Raw genomic sequence first — 24029 nt, forward strand, 5'->3', positions numbered from 1 at the left:
GAGACAGATCTCGTTTCACTGACCTCCTAGTCTCCACAGAAGAAGCTTCAGGCTGTATCTTTAGATTTCTGATCTTCGTGCAAACAGAAGTCGACAAAAACAAACTAAATGATGTAAGACAGAAACAGCAGGAGGAGCGGGAAGCTTTTGGTTTACCACTCCATGACTCAGATCAATCTCAAAATCGACAACTAACGAGAGATCCTGCAGGAGTCATTTAATGTTTCTTGTTTTAAAGTCACAACTTTGCATAGCTACAAAGATGCAACGCTGTGCCAAAGACACAAAAAGCAGGTCAGTCATCTGCTCGATGCCACAGCTTTGAGTCTGAGCTCGCTGAGGTTTTCCTTCCTTTGGAAGCCTTTAAATAAAAGGGAGCGTCACTGTGCCGACACTCCCTACATGTGGATCGGTTACTGGAACCGCTCCAAGGTTGGTGATCATCATTCTGTCTGAATGAGTCACAGAGGACCACAAACAGTCCCAAAGGAGAGCGGAGAAACTCACGAAGCTCCTCTCAGTGACTGAATGTAAAAAAAAAAACGGTCCTGATCATGACACCAGTGTTTAGGATCAGCTGACTGCAGATCAGCTGTGAGCGGCTCTGCACAGTTTGAACGAGCTCGTTTCCCTGCAGCCCGGTGCCAGCTCAGGAGACTCGGCGCAGCGACTGAGTTCCCATTGTTAGCAGGCAGGCAGCGTTTGTGAGATCCCTCACACAGAGGGGGCCTTGTTCAGTTAGTCTGAGCAGCTCCGGCTCAAAACAAAAACCTGAGGTCAGGACTGACGGCCACAGGAATTTCCTGAACTTCACTACAGGCAAAAAAAGACGCAGAGAGCAGCATTTACTGCACTGTAAACACAATCTGTACATTTCTGTGATGGAGGATAAATCTGTGAGAGGGCCACTGAAGGGGAAACCTGACAGAGTCAGAGGGGAAAATCACAAGAAGAAAAACTAAATTTTATGAGAAAAAAGTAGAAAACTGTGGGAAGCAGTTCGGGAAAAATTTGCAACATTTTGAGGAAAAAATATACCAGAAATTTTTAAAATTTGCAAGAAAGAAATGGAAAATTTTAAAAAGATTCTAAAATTTTTGGGGGGGAAACTGACACACTTTGAGAAAAAAAAACATAAAATTTCCAACAGAGAAAAGAGTAAATCTCCAAAAGAAACCAAATTCTTTGCCAAAATTTCCCCCCTAAAAAGCAGGGAAACTATAAAAATTTTGTAATTTAAAAATTTCCAAGGAAAAAATTTAAAATTTATGATACAAAACTGGGAAGACTTACAAGAAAAAGGCAGTGCAAAATGTACAGAAAAAAGAAAAATTGGGGGAAATAATGGAAAAATAAACTTTACACTGGTGTACCACGGCTGATACATGTCAGTATTTTAAGCATCCTTCAGATGTCCCAGACTGTGGAGATTTGAGAGCTGCTGGCTACAGAATCTCATCTCTGCAAAGTATCCCGAGTTTCTCTCCGATGCAGCTGTCAGAGTATGAATGTGTGTGAACATTAGATAGAAGGCACTTAGCTGCAGAAGGAAGCGCTTGTACGAATGTGGCATGTTATATAAAGTGCTCTGAGTGCCCAAAGCAGAACTCTATAAGAACCATTTACCATCTCGATATCTCTGCATTAAGCTCGTCTCCAATGATGGCGAGCCCGCCGGTCAGCAGCTGAGGTACCAGAAGCTCAGAACAAGAGCAGAATCAGCTGTTGGGCAGGTTTTTCATGGGCACAGCCCACACACTGACCTGTGCTGCTCAGCCCACAGATGCAGTTTCCTTACAGATGTAAGGGAATAATTTACAGGGAATAAACAGGCTTTTCCAGCAGTGTGAGATTTATTGACAAGAAGCATCGTTACAAAGGAATAATTAGCCAAACATACATTTCCTTGTTTTCATGCTCTTGAGCTTTTCTCTGCCCGGTTTCTGTAAAGTTTTTGTTATGCGGGGAAATATGTGCAGTTTCTTTACAGCTGTGTTATTCATAGGTTACATTAACCAGCTGGTTTATTAGCACATATGAGATAAAGTCACTGAAACATGTTGCATGAGTGCCAATAAAAAGCAAAGGTCTTTCCTCAGGCTGCATTTAAGAATTGACAGGTTCAGAGCAGTGTTCACTGCAACATTTTCTAAAGCTTTACAAACATTTTTGTTTATTTATGTGCAGAAATAAATGTGAGTATAACTGGACGGATGAGTCTTAAATTTGCTGCCCTTCATGCAAACAGCCTAAATCACTGCAGTGAGGAGCCGTCGCTGAGCTCTTTAAGGATCTGTAAACTTCAGGTTTCAGATGAGTGGACTCATCAGCAGCAGCTGCAGCACTTCTGCAGGAAGCATCAAATAAAGCTGCATGACACGCAACACCCACAGTCAGACCTACAACTGTTTGCTACTCCACATATTTAAATTCGAGGCCGTGTTTTGGTCATTAAATACCTATAATAATACTTTAAAAGAGCCGCTTTGTTTCTTTTACTCTCTGCGGTCATCGTCCTAAAATAATTTCCTACTAATGTGAAAATTTGGCTTCCAAAGAAAATTTTCTGGAAGTTGAAGCAACAGAGAAATGAAAGGGATCGCAGCCAGGATCGGAAAACAAAGTAAACTGGCAGCCAGGAAGGCCTCCGCTTTACTCCCACATGATGGAAATGAGCTCTTTAGAGCATCTGAATGTTGCTGTTCTGCTTTAATGACTTTGTCTGCATTAAAGTGCAGCTGAGGGTCTGAGGTGGAAGGACAGGTCAAAGGTGAGAGACTGCACTGCTGTCCACCAGCTAAAAGGGAAAAAAATCACAGCAACACTCAGTTTTTACCAGACGTTTATTAGGAAACCGCAGAAACACCTTTCACTGCCCAAATGTGCATCTGCCACAACAAGCAGTTATCTGGCTAACATTTAAAGTTGAAGGACCTCAGTGCAGCTTAAATCCATCAAACAGGAGGGATGTGGAGCCTGGGAGGCGCTGGATTCTTTTTACACTTTCTCAGAAGATAAGAACTGCAGCTACACACGAAGGGCATTTCTAACGTTTTCTTCTGAACAGCATTTTAAGCTTCGAGTGGTTAATGGAGAAACTGCAGTATTTCGTTTTCCTCTCGTTTCAGCTTTTGGCTGCTTTTTCTGTCCAAACTGGTTCCAGATGGAGCTCAAAGATGCTGACAGAGCTTCTTTAATTGTTTCAGTGTTTTATGAAGCAAGAGTTTCAGTCTTGCAGGACTAAATCTGGGTGTTATTTTAATTCTTTATGGTCATACAGCCATTAAAAAAACAGTAAAAAATAAAAGATATATTAATATCCGTTTGGCAGTTACACATTCCCACATAAACTCCAGAGAAGTACCAGTGAAACCATAAAAATCAGGGAAGCCGTTTGCTCCTGAAGCCCAGAGGCTGAGTTGTAGATCTTGATTCGTCCTTCGACAGACGGATAAACTCGCTTTCTTTGGGCGATGTAATTTGCCACGACTGAAATGTCCAAATCTCCTGGAGGGAAAAGAAGCGGGTGAAAAGCAGCACAGGACACAAATCATCGCACCAACAAAACTCACCGCTGTTGTGTTTGAGGATCTCATCTCTGATCATCGAGAACCCGTCTCCACCTCTCACCAGGTAGGACGGCAGCACAACCCTGTAAACCGTCTCATCCTGGACCGGTTCGAAGTGAGGAACACGGCATTTTGTGCAGAGGATGCTGAGGCTCCTGATGCGATGATGTGGAGGTTTGGAGAGGTCGAATTCTACATGAAATCCTGTTGGAGGAAATGGAAACATCAGTCTGATAGTTTGGTCCAAGTTCTTGTCCAACATTTGCTGTGACTTATGCGAGAAGGGCGCGATCTGTCAAATGCAGCCAGGATTCTGTACACACAGATTATTTATGACTTCAAATTGTGTAAAGTTGTAAAAATTACTTTGTTTGAATGAGGCAAAGGTTGATAGCACATCTCTCCAAGTGTAGCTTTCACTGTTTAATGTCCTCTGAAGGAAGAGGACTGAGAACGTTAAACCAGAACGTCACTGACGCTCATCCGGCTCGTGATCCATCACAATTCACATAACTGCTCAGAAAACAACAAATGTGACTTTGACACTGAGTTTGGGAGAAAAGCCATGTCATGATTACTGTGTACGAACTTTATTAGATTCTGACCAGTGATGACGGAGGAGCCAGTCATGTGAACTGTGGACAGACTGATGTCTCGCCATGGCGTAAGGTCAGCGGTTCTTTGGCTGAATGAGCTATAAAGTGTGTTATGAACATGTGCAGGTATTTTAACGGGGAGGGCGGGCTGTGGGAAAGTTATCTGATGGTTCTGTTATCCAAGATCAAAGCAAAGCCAGTGTTCACAGAGATTTGTTCTGTTTACACCAAAGGTAGAAAATCCAGGTTCAACAGAGGGTACATTTTAGATCCTTTATTGAACTCTTTCCATCCAGCACCATCATTACACCAGATCAACTCTGTCCAATCACAAAGACCCAGTTCTGTCCGTACAAAGCAAAAACCATACCAGTGTAAGTTCAGCTGAGCTCCTATAGAGAGCAGCAGAGGCGAACAGGACAGTGGCCACATTTAGACCATGTAGGGTTTTTGGTTTTTATGGGGGAATTCGGTCCTTGGATTTGAACATCATATTGGACTAACTGAAATTCTGATCTGATGACAGTGCTGGAGGGAAATGGCATAGATTTTTGTACAAAATCACAAATGTGAACTTTGAGGTGCACCGGAGTAAAATCAGAGGAGCAGGAACGTCTGTACGGTTCATCCTCTCGGTACTATGAATGTCTGCTGATATTTCTGTCTGAACCAACTGTGGACCGAATGACCAGAGCAGATGTAAAGGCGCAGATACCAGACACTTGTAGGAACTCTCCGGTGCTCAGGCCGTGTCGTTTGACCGAGTGTTCGAAAGCTTTCCTCAGCGTGGAGCCTTTCAGCTCCACCAGGTCGAAGGTTCCCCCGAAGGGTAAGACGGAGATCAGGTCCTCCATTGTGATTGAACCTGCAGGAAATGCATCACAGGAAACAGTTTTATGCCATTAAAGTTCATCAGAAACACTGAACGCTCAACAAGTTTTTGGTTTTGGCTTTTCTGTGAGTGAAAAACTGATCCGACATGTTCGGATCTGCAGGTCAGATACAGTGACGTTTGTTTGACCTCACCGTTCCTGGTGCGTTCATCGATAGATGTCCGAATGCCTCCTCCATTGATGATGCAGGCACTGACGTGGTTCCACTGGACATCATCTGGGAACCTGATGTAATTGTTGAGCTGAAGAACAGAAACAGGAAGCAGACTTCCTCAGTTATACATGGGCGACAGCTGGGAATAGGAATATAATCGTACTCAAGTATTTCTTAAAGGCTCACCATGGCGTCGCAGATGAGGTTTCCCAGGTTGCATTCCTGAAAGCGGCAATCCTGAGTCGACCCGTTCAGGAAGACCAGAGTCTGTCCCACCACCTGAGCCGAGTAGTTGGCCAGATTCTTCTTCCATTCCTCCACATCAGCCAGCACCTCTGGATCTGTGCCAGGCAGTTTTAGGAGGAGTCGAAGAAACAGTGAACAGACCTTTAAATCCCTGGTTTTCTGCCAATAAGCCCTCACTCTGGCTAATAATCCACACATCATTTAGATATCAGACTCTAATCTGTGACTGACAAAAATCCTTCCATGCTAAACTCATTCCAGCTGAGCTCCCTGTTTTTCTTTTAGTCTTCTGATCTCAAAAACAATAAAAAAAAAAAATCTGATTAAAAAAAACAAGGTCTGTCTGCAAAGTGTACCACCCACAGCGTGAATGAGCAAAGCTTTGTTTTTCCAGGGATCGGTATAAACAAGCGTCAGCAGCTAATTTTATTTCCCAGCATAAACTCCATGATTTCCACCACAGAAAGTATCGACACAGGGACAGGGTCTAAGCTGTGAAGTCAGTATGGAGGTGCCTTTATTCTAATGTCCAGCAGCAGGCACCTCCTGTGGTTGTAAACGAGCAGTCAACAATGGGAAAACGGTCCCTGCCCAAAGCTGTGGGGCGGCAGACATCAAAACACCTCCGCCAAAAACAGATAAGGTGTTGAAACGGTTTAATTCCTGCTGTGATTCTTCTAAGAAATGTGTGATTTAGGAAGTCGTGATAAACGAGTAAAATCCTTTTTTTTTTTGTTATGCATCAAAGCTCGAATGATGTTGCATACTCCTTCAAAATGAGCTATCAGTTAATAATTTTCTTTTTTTTTTTTTAATTTGTAAAAGACTGAGGAGCTTCATCCACCTGAAAATTCCTAGGATTCTTAAAAACATGATTATGGATGCAAAATAGACTCACACACGGCGGTCCAGATTCATCCAATTTGCACCAGGTAGATCTCACAAACTCACAAAAACCATTCAGATTTCAGCTGCAAAAGGTTTCAGTGGCAAAACCTCCATCAACAAAAAACTAAAGAGATCCCTCATCCGCAGATATCCGTGGGTAAGATGGTGTAACCATCAACTGTGCAATCAGCAATCCTCCAACAGCACAAAGACAGGAAGGAGAACCCGATAAGGAACAAACTCAGAAACATGGCAGACTCTGTGCTCATTACCCTGTGTGATGCTGCTATCCAGCAGGATGGGGTTTCCAGCTGACTTCACCACATTCCCAGCATCATCAAAGGTGACCTTCAGGTAACCCAGATATTTTCCAAAAGCGTAGGCCTGCACCACAGGAACCTGCCGCCCATCCTCTGAGGTCACCATGAAGGGATAAGAACCGGCGGGGATTTCAGTAGAAGGAGGGATTCCTGAAAAACGGAAAAAAAAAACAGGAGATGAAGTAAAACATGGAAATTTTCTGCCAGGAACGTTTATTGAATAAAAACTACAGTTTTTAGTTCATATGGCTGAAATATGCTCACCGCATTTGATGGAAAATTTAAAAAAAAAAAGCAGCAAATCCTCAGGTCTGAGATAGCTTGTTCCCACCACTAAAAAAAAAATACTATCCATAACTCAAAATTTTGACTCATTAAGTTGAAATGAAATTCTGAGAAAATAAGTCAAAATTTTGAGTTATATCTTTCAGTTCGCTCTGCAAATCAGGAAGCTCCATGAAGGTACTTTTCCTTGTCACCTGGAAGCAGGAAGCTGAAAGCATCGGCTCTCTAACAGGTAAAAATGAAAATATTGATTCCTTTTATGCAGCTCTTATTGGCTAGAAGGTCAAAGGTCAAAACCTGACAAAACGCTCACGTTTGCTAAACACTGCTAGCTAACATCACAGACATACAGTAAAAAAAAAAATCACCTAAGTCGAAGTTGCACAAATGGGACTTTCGCGCTAGTCGGATGGCTTCTGCAAGTTTTCCTGATGTTAATTCCAATAAAAACCATCACCCAAATCGGATCATACAAGTCGGCTTTTCGTCTACCTCGGATGAAAAATCTGGTCCTATTGTAATATATTTCCAATTAAATGTGATCGCATAAGTCGGGTGAGTTTAGCGCTAAAGCCCTCTTCAACTCCCGCCACGCCTACACACACACTAATGAGTGTCTATACAGTCACGTGATGTCTGGATTGGCTGCACTGGTCAAATCAATTCATTTCACTGGAGACAATCATGGCACTCCTCTGTAAATTGCCACCTTATCGTGGTGGAGGGGTTTGCGTGTCCCAGTGATCCCAGGAGCTATGTTGTCCGGCGGGTTGTCCCCCTGGTAGGGTCTCCCGTGACAAATTGGTCCTGTGTGAGGGGCCAGACAAAGAGCGATTCAGAAGACCCCTATGAAAAAAATCATCAAGGGAACTGTTTACCCTGCCCGGGAAAGGGTTACCGGGGCCCCACCCTGGAGCCAGAGCTTGAGGGAAAGTGTCTGGTGGCCGGGCAATAGCCCATGATGCCTGGCCGGGCACAGCCCGAAGAGACGACATGGGCCCACCCTCCTGTAGGCCCACCACCCGGAGGAGGTGTCGTAGGGGTTAGGTTCAATGTGTGTTGGGTGGTGGCGAGGGCGGACCCATCCCTGGCCATCAAGACTGGCCATTGGGACATAGACTGTCACCTCTCTGGTGGGGAAGGAGCCTGAGCTAGTGCGTGAGGTTGAGAGATACTGGCTAGATACGGTCGGGCTCACCTCAATGCACGGCCTGGGCTCTGGAACCAGTCTCCTGGAGAGGGGCTGGACTTTGTTCCAGTCTGGAGTTGCCCTCGGTGAGAGGCGGCAAGCTGGGGTGGGTATTCTTGTATCCCATCAGCTTGCTGCCTGTACGTTGGAGTTTTCACCGGTAGACCAGAGGGTTGCTTCCTCGGGTCCTGACTGTTGTTTGTTTGTATGTGCCAAATGACAGTTCAGAGTACCCACCCTTCTTGGAGTCACTGGGCAGGGCGCTCAAGGGTGCTCCATCGTCCTGCTGGGAGACTTCAACGCTCACGTGGGCAATGACAGTGAGACTTGGAGGGGTGTGATTGGGAGGAACAGCCTGCCCAATCTGAACCTGAATGGTGTTTTGTTATTGGACTTCTGTGCAAACCACAGTTTGTCCATAATGATGTCCATAACTGCACGTGGCACCAGGACACCCTAGGTCACAGGTTGATGATCAGCTTTGTAATTGTATCATCAGATTCTGGACACTCGGGTGAAGTGAGGAGCTGAGCTGTCAACTGTTCACCACCTAGTGGCGAGTTGGATCAGTTGGCGGGGTGAGGATGCTGGACAGACCTGGTGCATTTAAAAATACTGTGAGGGTGCACTGGGAAAGCGTGGTCCGTATTGCCAGCAATAAGTCGGACTCGTTTATTGTGGGTGTTGGACATCGCCAGGCCTGCCCTTTGTCACTGATTCTGTTCATAATTTCTATGGACAGAATTTCTAGGCGCAGCCAGGTGGCAGATGGCTTCTGCCATGGTGGCCACACAATCTCATTTCTGCTCTTTGTGGATGATGCGGTCCTGTTGGCTTCATCAGGTGGTGGCCTCCAGCTCGCAGTGGAACGGTTCGCAGCTGAGTGTGAAGCGGCTGGCATGAGAATTAGCACCTCTAAATCTGAGGCCATGGTCCTCAGCCGGAAAAGGGTGGAGTGCCCATGGACTGGAGGAGTTCAAGCATCTTGGGGTCTTATTCACAAGTGACGGGAGAAGGGAACCGGAGACTGACAGATGGATCGGGGCTGCGTCTGCAGTGATGAGGACACTGCACCGGTCTGTCGTGGTGAAGAGGGAGCTGAGCATGAAAGCGAAGCTGTCGATTTACCAGTCGATCTACGTCCCTACCCTCACCTATGGTCACGAGCTTTGTTTAGTGACCAAAAGAATAAGATCATGAATACAAGCGGCAGAAATGAGCTTCCTCCGAAGGGTGGCTGGCCTCTCCCTTAGAGATAAGGTGAGGAGTGCAGCCATTCAGGAGGGGCTCAAAGTACAGCTGCTGCTCCTCCACATCGAGAGGAGCCAGTTGAGGTGGTTCGAGCATCTGACTAGGATGCCTCCTGGGCACCTCTTGGGTGAGGTGTCCCGGGCATGTCGTACTGGGAGGAAGCCCCGGGGCAGACACGCTGGAGAGTGTCTGCCCCGGGGAAGACAATGGATGACTGGATGAATGGATGGACGAATGGATGGATGGACAATTATGACCAGCACAGGAGTCAAGCATAAGCTACAAACTTGCACTTAGGAGCAAAAATATGAGATTATAAAATTTGCAGAAGCAAATCCAGGGATGAAGCAGAAGCCATTGCAATAAAATTCGATATTAGACCCCAAACTGTCTGATATTTTGAAGAATCGGATTTTATCCGACTTACACATAAGATGGATTTTTTTACAAGTCACATAAAATTCCACAGGCCACTTGAATCTGATTTAGGTGATTTCTTGCCACCTGATTGAGTGAGCATGTGCATCTGCTTCCAGCTAACAAGGAAATGAGCTTTCATGGAGCTTCGTGATTTACAGCGCTAACTCAAAATTTCAACAAATTAACTCTAAAGAGTTAATGAGTTAATAAGTGGAAAGTTATGGATAGCACAAAAAACTTTTTTTCAGTGTGAAAAACAAGCTTCCACACACTGAGACGCTGGAGGCTGAGGAGGTGTTTGTACATAGGATTTTTCAGAAAGTCTAGAAAGTGTCAGCTGATCTCTTATTAATGGCTGAAATGTTTCAGCACTCGATCACGTTAGGTTCTCAAAAAGGAAGGACTAAACAGCAGTTCAGGAGTCTGATATCCACCCGGATGGGTGGATTAAACTCCTCTGTGACTGTGAGGGTGGTCTTTCTGTAGCGTTTCAAGTGTGATGAGATATTCCCAAAAGTTTACAGAAAAAATAAAAAACACAGAGCTTGGAATTTCTGATGTCACTCAGAGACAAAGATGTGAAATCTGCTCTTCTAAATATTATGACCATCATTCAGTGACATTACACACTGCTCTGCTCCTGAATAACATCATTTCTGTGAGAAATCTCTGCTCTAAAGTCTGTGCATTAGTGGCACTTCTGGGATTTTTTCCATTATGAACAGGTTAAAGGCTCAAAACACGAGTCCAACATACTCTCTGCATGCTCATCTGCAGAATATTAACACTGCAGGAGGACTTGAATGCATCACTGCCACCGTTCAATAATAATAATAATGATAACTTCAAGAAACCCAAGGACTCTGTACAGTACAAAAAGTGTAAATAAACAAAAAACAAATAAACTAGAGAAAAAGGCTTTTTTCTGAACTGGCGAGTTTTCAAAAGTTCCTTAAAAGACTCCAGTGATGGGGAGAGAGCTCCAGAGGCTGCCACACTGAAGGTTCTGTCCCCAAAAGGTGTGGAGGTTAGTGCGAGGGACAGAGAGCAGACCCATGGCCGAGGACCAACATGTCTGAGACTGTTTGTATGGGTGAAGGAGGTCACACTGATACTGAGGGGCCAGGGTACTGAGTGATTTTACCAGGAGCCAGTGGAGATTAATAAGGGTGGGGGTGATATGTTGTCCTTTGAAGGACTCTCTTCCTCCTCTGAGTCCAAACAGAGATGAAGTGCTGCCTGAGCCTCTAAGTGGGGGCAGTTATACAATGCCTGGTCTTTGCTGCAGGAAAACATCTTTCTGTGACCCGAGGTCTCCGTCTGCCATTTACAGGCAACACTGCAGAGTTATTTATAGAGACCAGCCTTGTGCAGACAGCGTGTCTGCTCTGAAATGAGGGTGAAGACTCAAAGTTTCCTCTCATCAAGAAGCAAAGACACGACTCACAGAGACCGTGTTAGATGCTGCAGGACAATGAAATGCAAGGACTGGGATTATACTACTCATGAAGACGCATGAATGAAGGACTGAGAGTAAAGCAGCAGCAGCAGCAGCTCTTTAAAAGAAATGCAAAGCCAGAGGGCTGAAAAATCAAGTCACTGTTTTTACCTCCTGAACATTAATGGGGCAAAGATCTGACCTGTCTAAATAAGACCTGACGTTTAATTAGTAATCCTGACAGCTTTGCAGGAACGGCACCGAAAAGTCTGAGATTTCAGGCGTCTGGGATCCCAACGACTGAAAAAAAGAACCGTAAAAACAAACAAAAGACAAACAATTTCAATGCATTTAATAACCTGCTGATATATTTGAAACCTTTAACAGCAGGTTCTGAACTAACAGCTGAAGTAACAGGTGTGCCAGCCACAGCTGTCTCCGCCTTCCTACCTGTATAGAGGAAGGTATTGGTGTGTCCGCCGATGACGACGTCGACCCCGCGGACCTTCCTGGCGATCTGCTGATCCACAGTGAAGCCCGAGTGGCCCAGAGCGATGATCTTACTGATCCCCAGAGTGTGAAGTTTGTTCACCTGCTCCTGAAGGGCAGTCACCTCGTCCAGGAACTGCAGGTGAGGTCCTGTGGAGAAACAATCGGACACTTTTTGACCGTTCCCACTTTGAACCTCCATTTGTGCGTCTCTGTTTGCATTTCTGCCAAATCGAATAACCATCACAGGCAGCATTTTCATATTCATAATTTATCATATTTAACGGTTAAATATGATAAATTATGCCCAACCGGTCGCAGCAGATGACCCCCCCTCCCTGAGCCTGGTTCTGCTGGAGGTTTCTTCCTGTTAAAGGGAGTTTTTCCTTCCCACTGTCACCAAGTGCTGCTCACAGGGGGTCGTTTTGACTGTTGGGTTTTCTCTGTATTATTGTAGGGTCTTTACCCACAATACAAAGCGCCTTGAGGCGACAGTTTGTTGTGATTTGGCGCTATATAAATAAAATTGAATTGAATTGAATTGAGTTATTTCTGTTCTACCCAACAAACCACACCTTAGAAGCAAAAAAGAATTGATGCAGTTTTTTGGCTCCGTGTTTAGTTTGATGATCTGAAAAAAAAAAAAAAAGCGTTCGAGGCTCTCAGTTTGGGACGCAGTCGTGGAAGCTTGGAGGCTATTTGGCAACCGCCAGACTGACTGTTTTTACAGCTGCTGGCCTGTCAGCTTGAAGCAGATAGAGAGGTGGAGCTTGGACCCAGGAAGAAACTGTTCGCAGTTAAGTAACTAACTAACTAAATAAATAAATATTGAGCAATATTATCAATAAATGGCGCACTAATGCTGAGGACCGGCCTTCAGCACATTCACAGCCGACTGCTGAAAAAGTCTCCAGGAGCCCCCAGACCAGCAGCTCTGCAGCTCTTTGTGTCAACGTGAACATCTGGAGAAGGCGTGAACATCGAAGGCTTCCTGAAAAAAACGTCTCACAACTACAGTTTGTGAATGAACACAGGCGAAGAATGGGCCTTTTTAAGCCACGTGTTTCCGGGCAGAAGCACCACAGCACCAGCTGGCATTTTTCTAACAAAGAGCTTCAAGAGAACCTCAGAGCCACCGTGAAGCACGGCGGGGAAAATGTGCTCCTCTGGAGGTTCGTCAGCCATTACTAGACTACAGTTATGCATACTGTACACACGTGACTGTAAGTTGTGCGTTAAATCAGTACATTATGACGTTTTCCGATGACGCCGTCATTCCCAGTCTGTTCACCAAGGATTCCAGTGACTCCACCCACAGAGCTGCCGTGGAGAGGTTTGTGACCTGGTGTGATACACATAAACTTCACATAAACACCTGCTGCTGGATCCCAGATCAGCTGGTGACCAGAACCCTGTGACCACACTCAATAAAGCCATTAAACAGGTGACCTCATACAAATACCTCGGTGCTCACACTGACAGTGACCTGAGCTGGCGGACACATGTTGCCACGGTGTCTGCCAGCATCCATCAGCGTCTTCATTTTCTGCGTAGACTCCGGTTATTCAGCATTTGCAAAAATATAATGCTAATTTTTTATAGAGCATCAACAGAGTCAATCCTCCAGTACAGTCTTACAGTTAAATCCAAAATGCAAATCCATAAGTTAATAAAAACAGCAGGCAAGATTATGGGTCATACTCCCTCCAACCTTCAGGAACTCTTTGACTGAGCAATGAGTGCACAGACAAATAATCTGAGCTGACAGCACACAGAGTACGTGCTGCTGAATTCAGGAAGGAGGTTCAGGCTCTTTGTAAATACAACAGGTACAAACATTCATTTGTAGCCTTATCAGTTAAGCTAATCAATGAGCTAACGTGAAGAGCACATATGGCAAAATGTATAGTTTCTTATAAACTGTATATTGGTTTTATATTTACAGTTCTATTGTCCATGTAAATGCATTTGTGTTGTTTTATTGTATTTTGGATGTTTTTGCTCTGTTTTATTGTGCGGGGTACCCTCTTCTTCTTTTTAAACTGAGACAAATTTCTCCCAAAGGACACAAGTAAAGAATCTTGATTTTGATATTTTAGATGCTTTATTTGCAGTTTGTTTCCAGTCTCATCCTGGAAGCTCTTTGTTCACTGAATTATTAAAAAGTCAACGGGATGAAGCTTCTATATGGCTTAATCCCAAACTTTGTATTGGTAAATCTCCTATTCTCTGGAAACTGTGGGTCCAAAGAGGAATTTTGGTCCTTGGAGACCTATATGATGGAGGGATTCTTAAGTCCTTTAATGCGCTTAAAATACAATTTCAGCTCCCAGAAAGCCAATTCTGGAGGTACCTACAACTTCGTCATTTACTGCTTGGAATTTATGGATCCCCAGCCACACCTCCTGCAGCTGTAGATTGTCTTTCCCACATTAGGAAAATCTCGCAGGGACAGCATGTGGTCTCTAAATATTACTCCATGTTGATAAAGGATATGGACAAAGGGCTCCCCGCTTTGCGATCTGCCTGGGAAATTGGACCTTGGCACGGCCTTCACTGACCAGGAATGGAAAATGACAGTTCAAAATATTAAAAAAATGTCCAGGGAACTTAAAACAAGGTTGGTACAATTCAAACTATTGCACAGAATATACTGGTCGCCACATAGATTGCATAGAGCCACCCTTATACAGTCACCTAAATGCTGGCGATGTCAGGCTGAGACAGGCACACTGATTCACATGCTATGGAAATGCCCTGATGTCCAAGACTTCTGGGAGGCAATTTATAAATATGTCAAATTGATTATACAAAAAGAAATCCAGTTTTCTCCCAGAGTGTTCATTCTGGGGGACCCGTCCCTCCTTAAACATTTGCCATCCAACACTGCTGAATGGGTCCAGACTGCATTAATGCTGGGGGGCAAACTGATTATCTCTCAGTGGAAGGCCACCTCTGTCCCACCCATCCGTAGTAAGCCCCACATAAATAAAGGCTGGCCAAACTGTGCTACAAAATATCTTAATGTCACCCCCCCCCCATTTACTTTACTTTCTTACCCCCCCCCCTTTTTTTTTTGTTTTTTTGTTTTGTTTTGGGTTTTTTTGTTTCCTGTCTACTGTTTAGTGTGTTCTCCATTACGCCATTAGATGTTGCCTATTCAATAAAATGTTAATCATAAAAAAAAAAAAAGTCAACGGGATTTACTTCCACTTACCTGGTCTGGAGAGAGCCGATGTTTCCCGTGAGGTGTACCCCACCACGCCCACCTTCTGCGCACCAATAGTAAATATCTTATAAGGTAAGTACGTAATGCCGAACGTTGAGTTCAGAGTGTGGTCTGCTTTGATGTTAGCGCTGAGAATGGGACACTTGATCTGCTCCAGGAACGGTCTCATGAGTCCTTTCACTCCATTATCAAACTCGTGGTTTCCAAAAACCTGAAAAAGGAAAATGATGAAAATGTTAAATGAAGAACTTGGAGATGAATGGCTGACCTGACAGCAGCAGTCTCATTGTTGTCTTCTTCAACTGTTTTCCACAATCGGGGTTAAATTTTACACCAACCAACCAACCAACCAACCAACCAAGCCCACACTGCATCCTTTAGCACTGCACACCTCTGTTTCCTCAGGTTTGGACCATGAAGGCCTCTACTCACCTCCAGCTCAAATCCTTTTTGGGGCAAAAATATTTGATTTGAATTTGTCCGTCTTTTCCACTTCCTGCACTTCTCCTATATTTGAGTTTGGTTGGGGCCACCTGCACTTCAGCAGATTCCCCTCAGACCTGCACAGGAAGCAAACAGTAACGTTCTCGTCACACTGCCGAGCTGAGGCTTGTTTCTGCTGAACCCGGAGACCAAGCAGCAGCGTCACGAGAACAGTCCGAGCTTGACGGTAGTTCATCAGGTCAGGAGCACCAACAGGAGCTCAGCATTTACAGGGTTGTGGACCTTGAATTTGGTTGCTGCAGTGAGACTTCACATACTTCTACTAAAGTGGAAAAGAAGGTTTGCCTGGTGGGGGTGTACACCCTGTGATTCAGAAGCTTGCAGAACCTCCTTTAGCAGCAATAAGTCGAAGAAATCATATTCTGTTTGAGATTATCAACCTCTCACGTCACTGTGGAGAAACTCTGGCCTGCTCGTTGCTTCGGTGCATTGAGGTTTTCAGCGTGCTGCTGTGGTTGGGGTCATTGTCCTGCTGCGTGACCCAGTTTGAGCCGAGCTTCAGCTGTCAGACAGACGGCCTCACATTTATACTTTGGTATCGGCTCGGTCTGAGCTCAGACCTTTAAGGTGGATGATGAAAACGAAAGTGTGTATAGAGTTTCATGTTTCACAGGTGGAGCCATAAAACGTTTTGTGTTATGGAAACTGTGTATCGAAACATGTTTTCATTTTTCATTCATTCACTTTTGTTCAAACAGAAAAGACTTAATCTTCAGACTTCTGAGCCAATAAAAATGGACTTTTGTTATCCATCAAAAGTAAAGAGCGACTCTGATTCTGATTGAGGATTAAAAGCCACAGAAAGCTGATCCATTATCAACTTTCTCTCCTCAATGCAGCAATTAGGGGGATTAAAATCGCCTGTGGCCTTTCAACCTGAACCAATAAATCACACTGAGCCTTTCAGTGAGTGCAGTCCTGTGTGTGGCTCCCAATTAAATACCAACATGACTCCTCCATCTGCACAGATGAAAAACTCTGTTTGAGATGATTAAACTGAGTTGACTTATCTTCACTCTATTTCCATTAAGCCCCCAAAGGCATAAAAGCAATTAGGACTCGAAGTAACATATCCGGGTAATTATCCAATCAAACCAGCTCAATGAAGGAATCGAAAAGCGGCCGCGAAGCTTTGCGTTAGAGAGCTGGGAGTCCTCCCTCAGGAACTCTGGGGCCTCCAGCTGATCCTTTCTGCATCTATTATAATGGAAAAGTCTTCATTTGTAAAACACAAAATCAACTCATACTCGAGGCTCTCAGGTGGCTCTCAGGTGTTCTGAGTAACATTTCCTCATGTATGTGGGTCTGATTTTCTCCTCTGCTGTGTTTGTGAGTCAGTGTGTAATTATGCTATCTGCCTATTTAAGTGCTCAGAAATGTTTCTGCACATGCTCAAAACTTTCTGCTCTGTTTTTCAGGAGTCATGTCCATCTCTACTGAGGCTGCTGAATAAATAAGGAGCTAGTCAGAAAACTCCCCGCGGCTGCCACAGACCTCCTCCTTTGCTGTTTGCTCCCAGCCTGCCTGGCTCCAGAGGAGCGGAGGCGCAGGAGGATGTTTGTGTGTGGCAGGGCTGATTATGTGCGCCGCAACAGAACAGACCGAGTCAGTGATCGGAGTACTTGATGCGTCAGTGGGACAAAGTACCAAAGTCTCCAATGGGATCATTATTAACCCATCATCTCCTTCCTGAGAGTAAAACAATAATAAAACGTGTGTGATCAGAGTTTCAGAGGAGAATAGAAACCTGTCCTACCATGGCATCGTAGCGCAGCTTGTTCATGAAGTGTGCTGCCTCGGCTCCCTTGTAGTAATTGAACCACACGGTGCCCTGAAACTGGTCTCCGGCGTCCAGGAGGAGCACGTTCCTCTCGGTGCTGCGGATCCTCTGGATCTCCGCGGCTCTCCGGGCGACGCCGGCAAAGCACTTTTCGTTTCTGCCACATTTCCCGGAGTGCACGCTGGTCTCCTCCACCCGGGCGTGCACGTCGTTGGTGTGGAGAAGAACCAGGTCCCAGACCGCCGATGCGGACGCGAAGAATCCCAGCAGGAGGACGAAAAAGAGGAGGCAAAGCCGCGTCTGACCGCGCCGCTCGCAGCGCAGCGCTTCCATCGCTGTGCGCAAAAACAGTGCCGGAGAAAACCGGGGGTCGGTGGCACTCGTTGGTCTCCTCCTCCCCGCCCCAAATTCCTCTAACACATGCTGGCCTGTAAATTAAACGAGGGAGGAGGAGAGTTACAGGCTGCAGTCTCTGGGTTGTTTCGGTGCTCCTCTGTCGCTGGATAAAAGCCTAAAGAAACGATCACCTTTCAGCCCAAAAGGAGAGCAAAGAGCTCCACGATACGTAAAAGGCACCGAGACCAGGATAAGGATGGAAAACCCAGTAAATGAACGTCACAGCGTCTGAATCGCGGAGGAGGTTCTTTGGCTTTTTCAAACACGCGCCTTTCACCGTAAAGAGAGCGGGCCGCCGGGGGGAGACCACCTGGATGAAGCGATCATAAAGTAGCAGCGGGAGGAGTGATGATATTAAATCTAAATTTAATATTCAATTAATGCAAGTTCAATACTTGGAACAGAGTTTATTCTGCTGAATGTGTCCTGGGATAATGAAAGAACAGGCCTCACCCGGCCACGAACCTGTTTGTCAGTTTTCTGATTGATTTGGAGTCTGAAAATGAGAGACAATCAATAAAAAGGCTGTAATTCCATCTTTTTGTTAACTCCTTGAATTAAAGCTGAAAGTCTGAACTTCAGTCACATCTTGATTGTTTGATGTGTGACTGTGGAAGAGAGCCAGAGATTAATAATAACTAATGATTAAATGCAGAGTGGGGTATGAAAAGAAACACTCAGTGCATCATAGGAACCCCCCAGCAGCCTAGGCCTATAGCAGCATAACTAAGTGAGGGTTCAGGGTCACCTGATCCAGCCCTAACTATAAGCTTGATCATAAAGGAAAGTTTTCAGCCTAATCTTAAAAATAGGGAGGATTTTTCAGCCTGATAATGACTCTTCCAGCTTAGCCCAGTTTTTCACTGAGTGTGTCACCATCAGCTCCTTTTACAGCTCACAGTGAGTCTATAAATGTAGAGTTTGTGTAACTAAACGGCAGCAACATGATTCATTTTGTGTAGATTTAAAAAAAGATTTAAAAATACTTTCCACACATTTCCACTCATGTTGCCCTCCATCACCTCACCAGGAATAAGAAAAAACAAACTTTTCCAAAAATACATATTAGGCCATTTTCAGACTTTGCAAAGCCAAAGCTGAATGGATCTGGACTGTGGACCACATGTTGGACCCCCCTGGTCTGCGGTGTTACGTGATAAAGAAGAAACAGCCAAAGCACTGAGGCCACAGAGCATGGCTGTGGATTCCTTTTGGATGTCCAGCATCACTTTAATGTTTTGCAGCTGCAACAGAAACTCAGGAGTGACGATGAATGTGCCTGCACACGTTCAGCTCCTGTAACAGGAACAGCTTAATTCCTTTGCTGATGCAAAATGTCAGTGCTGTGTAAACAGAGCTTACTCCTCTATAACATCACTGTATACACAGCATACCCACATGCACGCAGTGTACATGTACAGTTAGTATAAACACACATTACAGGCCTAACTCAAACACTTTACCACAGCTGATGTTTAAACTGAAACTAAAAGATGACTGAAGTAAGACGGGGGCTGAAGCTGAAGCTGCACCCTAAACTCACAGGCTGGGCTTCACAGGGTTTACACAAAGTCTCCTTTGAGTTTGTAATGGTTGCTGGTCCAAACGCTGCAGCACGCCTGACATCAGGTCGGGGCTTCAGCCGTAGCTGCAACAACTGAGTAAATTACAACACAGAAAACCACAAATCTAATAATGTTCAGCCTGATGTTTGCACCAGTGTGCAACAGAAGGCCCACAAAGGCTGACTGACCTCTGACCTGCAACCATCGCTTTGTCAGCAGGTTTTTACTTCAATAAAATATATTTAGAAATTCAGTCTGCAGACACAAATGCAGCGACATGCTGAGAAGAAACACTTTCATAAATCTTTAACAAACAGCAGCTTCATGGTCTCTGCTGTCCAGCACCTCCTGTCACCATCAGACTGAATGTCTTTGTGGTTCATGTGTGTCACAACACTTCACACACCTGATAAAGAAGATAAGGAGGAGGAGGAGGAGGATCCCTCCATGAAGGCACAGCTGCTGACACTGAATATGTTTGAGTTTTGATGAGCACGACTAAAATCTGCTCTGACTCGGTCATGTTTGTAAGGTTGTTTCTATCATAGTGACCACATCCCAAAAACTGTGTGTGTGTGTGTGAGTGTGTGTGTGTGTGTGTGTGTGTGTGTGTGTGTGTGTGTGTGTGTGTGTGTGTGTTATCCAGGGCCCCTGCTTCAAGTCCAAATGAACTGTGCACGCTGTGTGTTTGGGCTAAATTTGCTCCACGGTAATTAAAAAAGAAATCATGATTTCTGCTAATGTGAAGATGTGTTTAATTCTGTCTTAGGTTCACTGTGAGTGGAGAAACAAAGAGGAATCAGTTGGGGACTGTGGGCCTCACCGAGCTTAACGGGAACACTTCTGCAGTCATTTCACAGTGACTGCAGCTTCTAACTGCCCGAGGCTGCTCGCAGTCTCCGAGTCTCTCATTTTTTCGGTCTGAGAGAAACTCGCTCTGAGCACTTCGTGCTGAAGAAGCCCCCGAGTCACAAAGATTCACTCTCAGTTTTCATGTTTAAGTGTCTGCATTTGAATTGCAGCTGTTCAGCCTGCTGTGCCCTCTGCTGTGTGAGTGTCACATGAATCAAGCTGCTCTCTGTTAGAAAATAGGATCTGCACCATTTAAATGCAGCCTGTAGCATCAGTGGCAGATATTAAGCCACAAATCTGTTCAGTTAAAGATTTGTATGTGCGACTGTTGTTTCTCAGCAGAGCACTGTGAAGTTTTTACACCTCAACCTGAAACAACAGCTGAAAATGAAACAGAAAATGATCCTGCACAAAACTCGAAGCTCAGTCTTCAGGTCGAAAGTTATGTGGTTCCTCGAAGCAGAACCGGAGCATCGTATGATTGCTGCTAAACCGTGCATGCTCTGTGCAACAACCAGCATGCAGTAACCAGCAGGACATGGGGAGTGATGACTGCACTGACTGATTGAAGGTTGCAGGCTGACTACACTGAGATGTGTGTGAGATAACAACAGAAGCATGAAAGGTTTCAGCCTGCACAAAATATTCATCAAAGTCACATCATTCATCGCCCAATTCATTAAATCAAATCCCGTTTTAGGCAAAATAATTTCACTCAGACAAAATTTTCAGATTTCATTTATTTTATTGTTTTTCTTCTTTCTGAACAACACGTGTCAAACTCAGGTGCATCAGGCCAGATCTGCAGTTTTTATTTTCACATCACTTTGGTGCAGTTCTCACATCAGAAAAGTCTTTCTCACTACTCTTAATGCAGTTCTCAGATCAGTAATTTCCCGCCCACATCAGCCTTTCATTGCAGTTTCTGAGGATACTAAAGATATTTGTTATTGTGCTGCTGCAGTGCTCACCTGAGCGACACACACTGTCAGTGGCAGCAGTGAAACTCTGTGTGTGTGTGTGTGTGTCATGGTCCTGGGTCTGCGACCCTTTGTTTGGACTTTTTTAAGTTAGTTTATTCACCTTTGTGATCACCGTTTCATTTGGTTATATTGTTTCATGTGCTCTCTTATGTATTCTTAGTTAAGGTCCCAGTTGTTTCAGACTTTAGTCCTCCCTGTTTCAGTGTCCCTCCCTTTCTGTGTGGAGTCTCTTGTGTCTGTTTTCCTCAGTGTGTCTGTGTCCCTGTGTGGTGTCATTACAGTTTAGGATGTTATAGTTTTCTGTTTTAGTGATTTAGTTTCTGATCGCCGTGTTCTTGTGTTTCTGGTGTCTGTGTCTTCCCCGTTTAGTCACATGTTTAGATTCTCTCTGTGTGCCAGCCTCCCTATATGTCAAGTCTGTGTTGTGTCATGTTTGGTCACTTCCTGTTTTATTTTGACAGTCCCATGTGTGCCTTGTGTTTAATTTTGCTTCCTTTGTCTTGTTAGTGTAATTCTGTTCACCTGTTCTCCTCAGGTGTTTGTTCCCCTCGTTGTTTGTTGGAGTCTTGTTGTCTTTTGTGGCTGTGTTTGTTCCTGTGTGCTCCGGGTCTCCTTAGTTTTCCTTCCCCAGTGAAGGTTTCCTCTAGTTTCATTTCGTGTCTTGGTTTATTTTGCTACAGGGGTGCGGTGGCCATCGGGAGACTCGGGAGGTTTCCTGAACGGCCGGTCGTTTCCAGGCCGAACCGGCCGGTGATCAGAGTTTTTTTTTACCCCCCCCCTTTGCTGCTACATGCACACACGGTTGTTTTAATGCTGCTGAATAAATAGTGTTTTTATACTGCAAATAAAGTTTGCTTGTTTTAAAATTATGGTTTGTCCGTTGTACAATCAGATAAAAGACTTCTCCAAACCAAACTCCCGGGCTGAATTTAAACCCCAGCCCACCCCTGTTTTGCTACCTTAGGTTAGCAGCCATAATAAAGGTCACTGTTTGTTAATTTACAACTGCTGGCTCCTGAGTCCTGCTTTTGGCCACACAGTCTGCTTCCATGCACCGTGACAGTGTATATGTATCTCTCTCTATATATATATGTACACATATATATTTCTCAGGTTTCTGCTGCCTGAGGTACTCACTAAGCACCTGATCCTTTGTGGCCATCTTCCTGATGCATTCATGGATCTTTGCTGTTTCATCTAGGATAGTGGTTCTGACACTCACTAGAATAGAATAGAATAGAATAGAATGCCTTTATTGTCATTATACAGGATGTACAATGAGATTGGAGTCCTCGTCTCCAATCTAGTCCTCTAGTCCTCCTTCCTTTCCCTTAGCGTACAGTCTCAGGGTGCTGCATTTGGGGTGAAACCCTCCATGCATGGTAAGGAGCTTTCTTGTCTTAACATCAGTGGCTTCCATCTCCTCTTTTGGCCAGCTTATTATCCCAGCAGGGTATCTGATGACCGGCAGGGCGTAGGTGTTGATAGCCCGGATCTTGTTCTTGTCATTCAGCTGGCTCTTCAGGACTTTACTCTCTGCAGGTACTTGGAGGTTGCAGCTTTCCTAGAAGCCTCTTCATGGTTCCCATTTGCCTGTGGGATTCCAAGGTACTTGTAGCTGTCCTCACTGTCTGCAGTGTTACCTTCTGGTAGTGTAATCCCCTCAGTTCTGACTACTTTTCCTCTCTTAGTTACCATCCGACTACACTTCTCCAGTCTGAATGACATGCCGATATCATTGCTGTAGATCTGCGTGGTGTGGATCAGTGAATCAATATCTCGTTCATTCTTAACATACAGCTTGAAGTCATCCATGTAGAGGAGGTGGCTGATGGTTGCTCCATTCTGTAGTCGGTATCTGTAGCCAGTCTTGTTGATGATCTGGCTGAGGGGATTCAGGCCTATGCAGAACAGCAGTGGGGACAGAGCATCTCCTTGGTAAATCCCACACTTGATGTTGACTTGTGCGATGGGCTTGGAGTCAGCCTCTAGTGTTGTTCTCCAGATTTCCACTAAGTTCTCGATGAAGGCTCTGAGGGTCCTGTTGACCTTGTACAGTTCATAGCAGCCACATGATGTTGGACAGACTCATCTAAAGAAATGGGAACAAATGGCTTGTTTTTGTGACAGGCTGCCAGAAACAAAGATTACAGATTTAAAATAGATTCTTTGCTCAGTTGTTTGTTATGTGCTGACTCAGCAGCGGTTCATTCCTTGGGTTCGGAGCATGTTGAGGCTTGAATGATTCATAGATCAGTGTTAAGTGGATTAACAAACAAAAAGAACACTCATCTGAAAATGATCAGGTACAAGGACTGGGCTGGAAACGAGTGAAAAAGCAGCCGATGTCCACAGACAAACGGAGAACTGTTGCTCAGAGATGACGAATGCACGTCTAACTCCTTGGAACCAAAAAATAAGTGTCATAAATATGAATGTGCAGCAGTGTGTTCTCACTGTTGGTGTGAATGAGTGCTGATGAGTTTGTGAGGTTTTGTGTTTGAGCACCGTTTCGTGGTTTCACCTCACTCATGTCACTGCTGAGGTTAGCTTTATGGTTATTTATGAAGTCTGTAAACACGTTAGTCTCGCCTCGTGTCTCCACAAATAGGAAACAAGACTTTCAGTTCTGCTCCAGACTTCAGCTGATCTATATGTGCTGACAAGAGGTTGTGAAACGGGCTGACTCGCCCTCAGGCTTCAAATATACTGCAGACACAGGAAACGTCTCATTATACTGGGCTGCGCCTTCTGTGATGAATTATAGGTGATTTAAACACAGGGGGTTCCTGCACACTCACAGTTCAGCCTTATAACTGCTGAATGAACCTGGTGAGTTCCCACTGAGGACAACGCTCACTCCAGGGAACGAGGATGGGATGCAGCTGTGTCATTACCAGGATGATAACATGTTCAGTGGATCATGTTGATGTTTTAGAGTAAGTCCAGCAACTTTTTCAGGTTCCGAGAGGTTCCCCAAAA

The 24029-nt window shown here is 44.8% G+C and overlaps 1 protein-coding gene across 1 annotated transcript; it reads right to left on the reverse strand.

Annotated features, from left to right (window-relative positions):
* Positions 1 to 1861: 1861 nt before the first annotated feature.
* nt5e (5'-nucleotidase, ecto (CD73)) lies at positions 1862 to 17826 on the reverse strand. Its single transcript, XM_030721521.1, has 9 exons — positions 17228 to 17826; positions 14956 to 15178; positions 11700 to 11888; positions 6619 to 6816; positions 5399 to 5553; positions 5192 to 5300; positions 4881 to 5030; positions 3573 to 3773; positions 1862 to 3507 (listed from the first exon to the last, which is right to left on the reverse strand). The coding sequence occupies exons 1-9, from the start codon at positions 17582 to 17584 to the stop codon at positions 3332 to 3334; spliced, it is 1758 nt and encodes a 585-aa protein (XP_030577381.1). The 5' UTR covers positions 17585 to 17826; the 3' UTR covers positions 1862 to 3331.
* Between the last annotated feature and the right edge of the window lie 6203 nt (positions 17827 to 24029).

The sequence above is a fragment of the Archocentrus centrarchus genome, chromosome 24, assembly GCF_007364275.1.
Source record: "Archocentrus centrarchus isolate MPI-CPG fArcCen1 chromosome 24, fArcCen1, whole genome shotgun sequence".
Classification (NCBI taxonomy): Eukaryota; Metazoa; Chordata; class Actinopteri; order Cichliformes; family Cichlidae; genus Archocentrus; species Archocentrus centrarchus.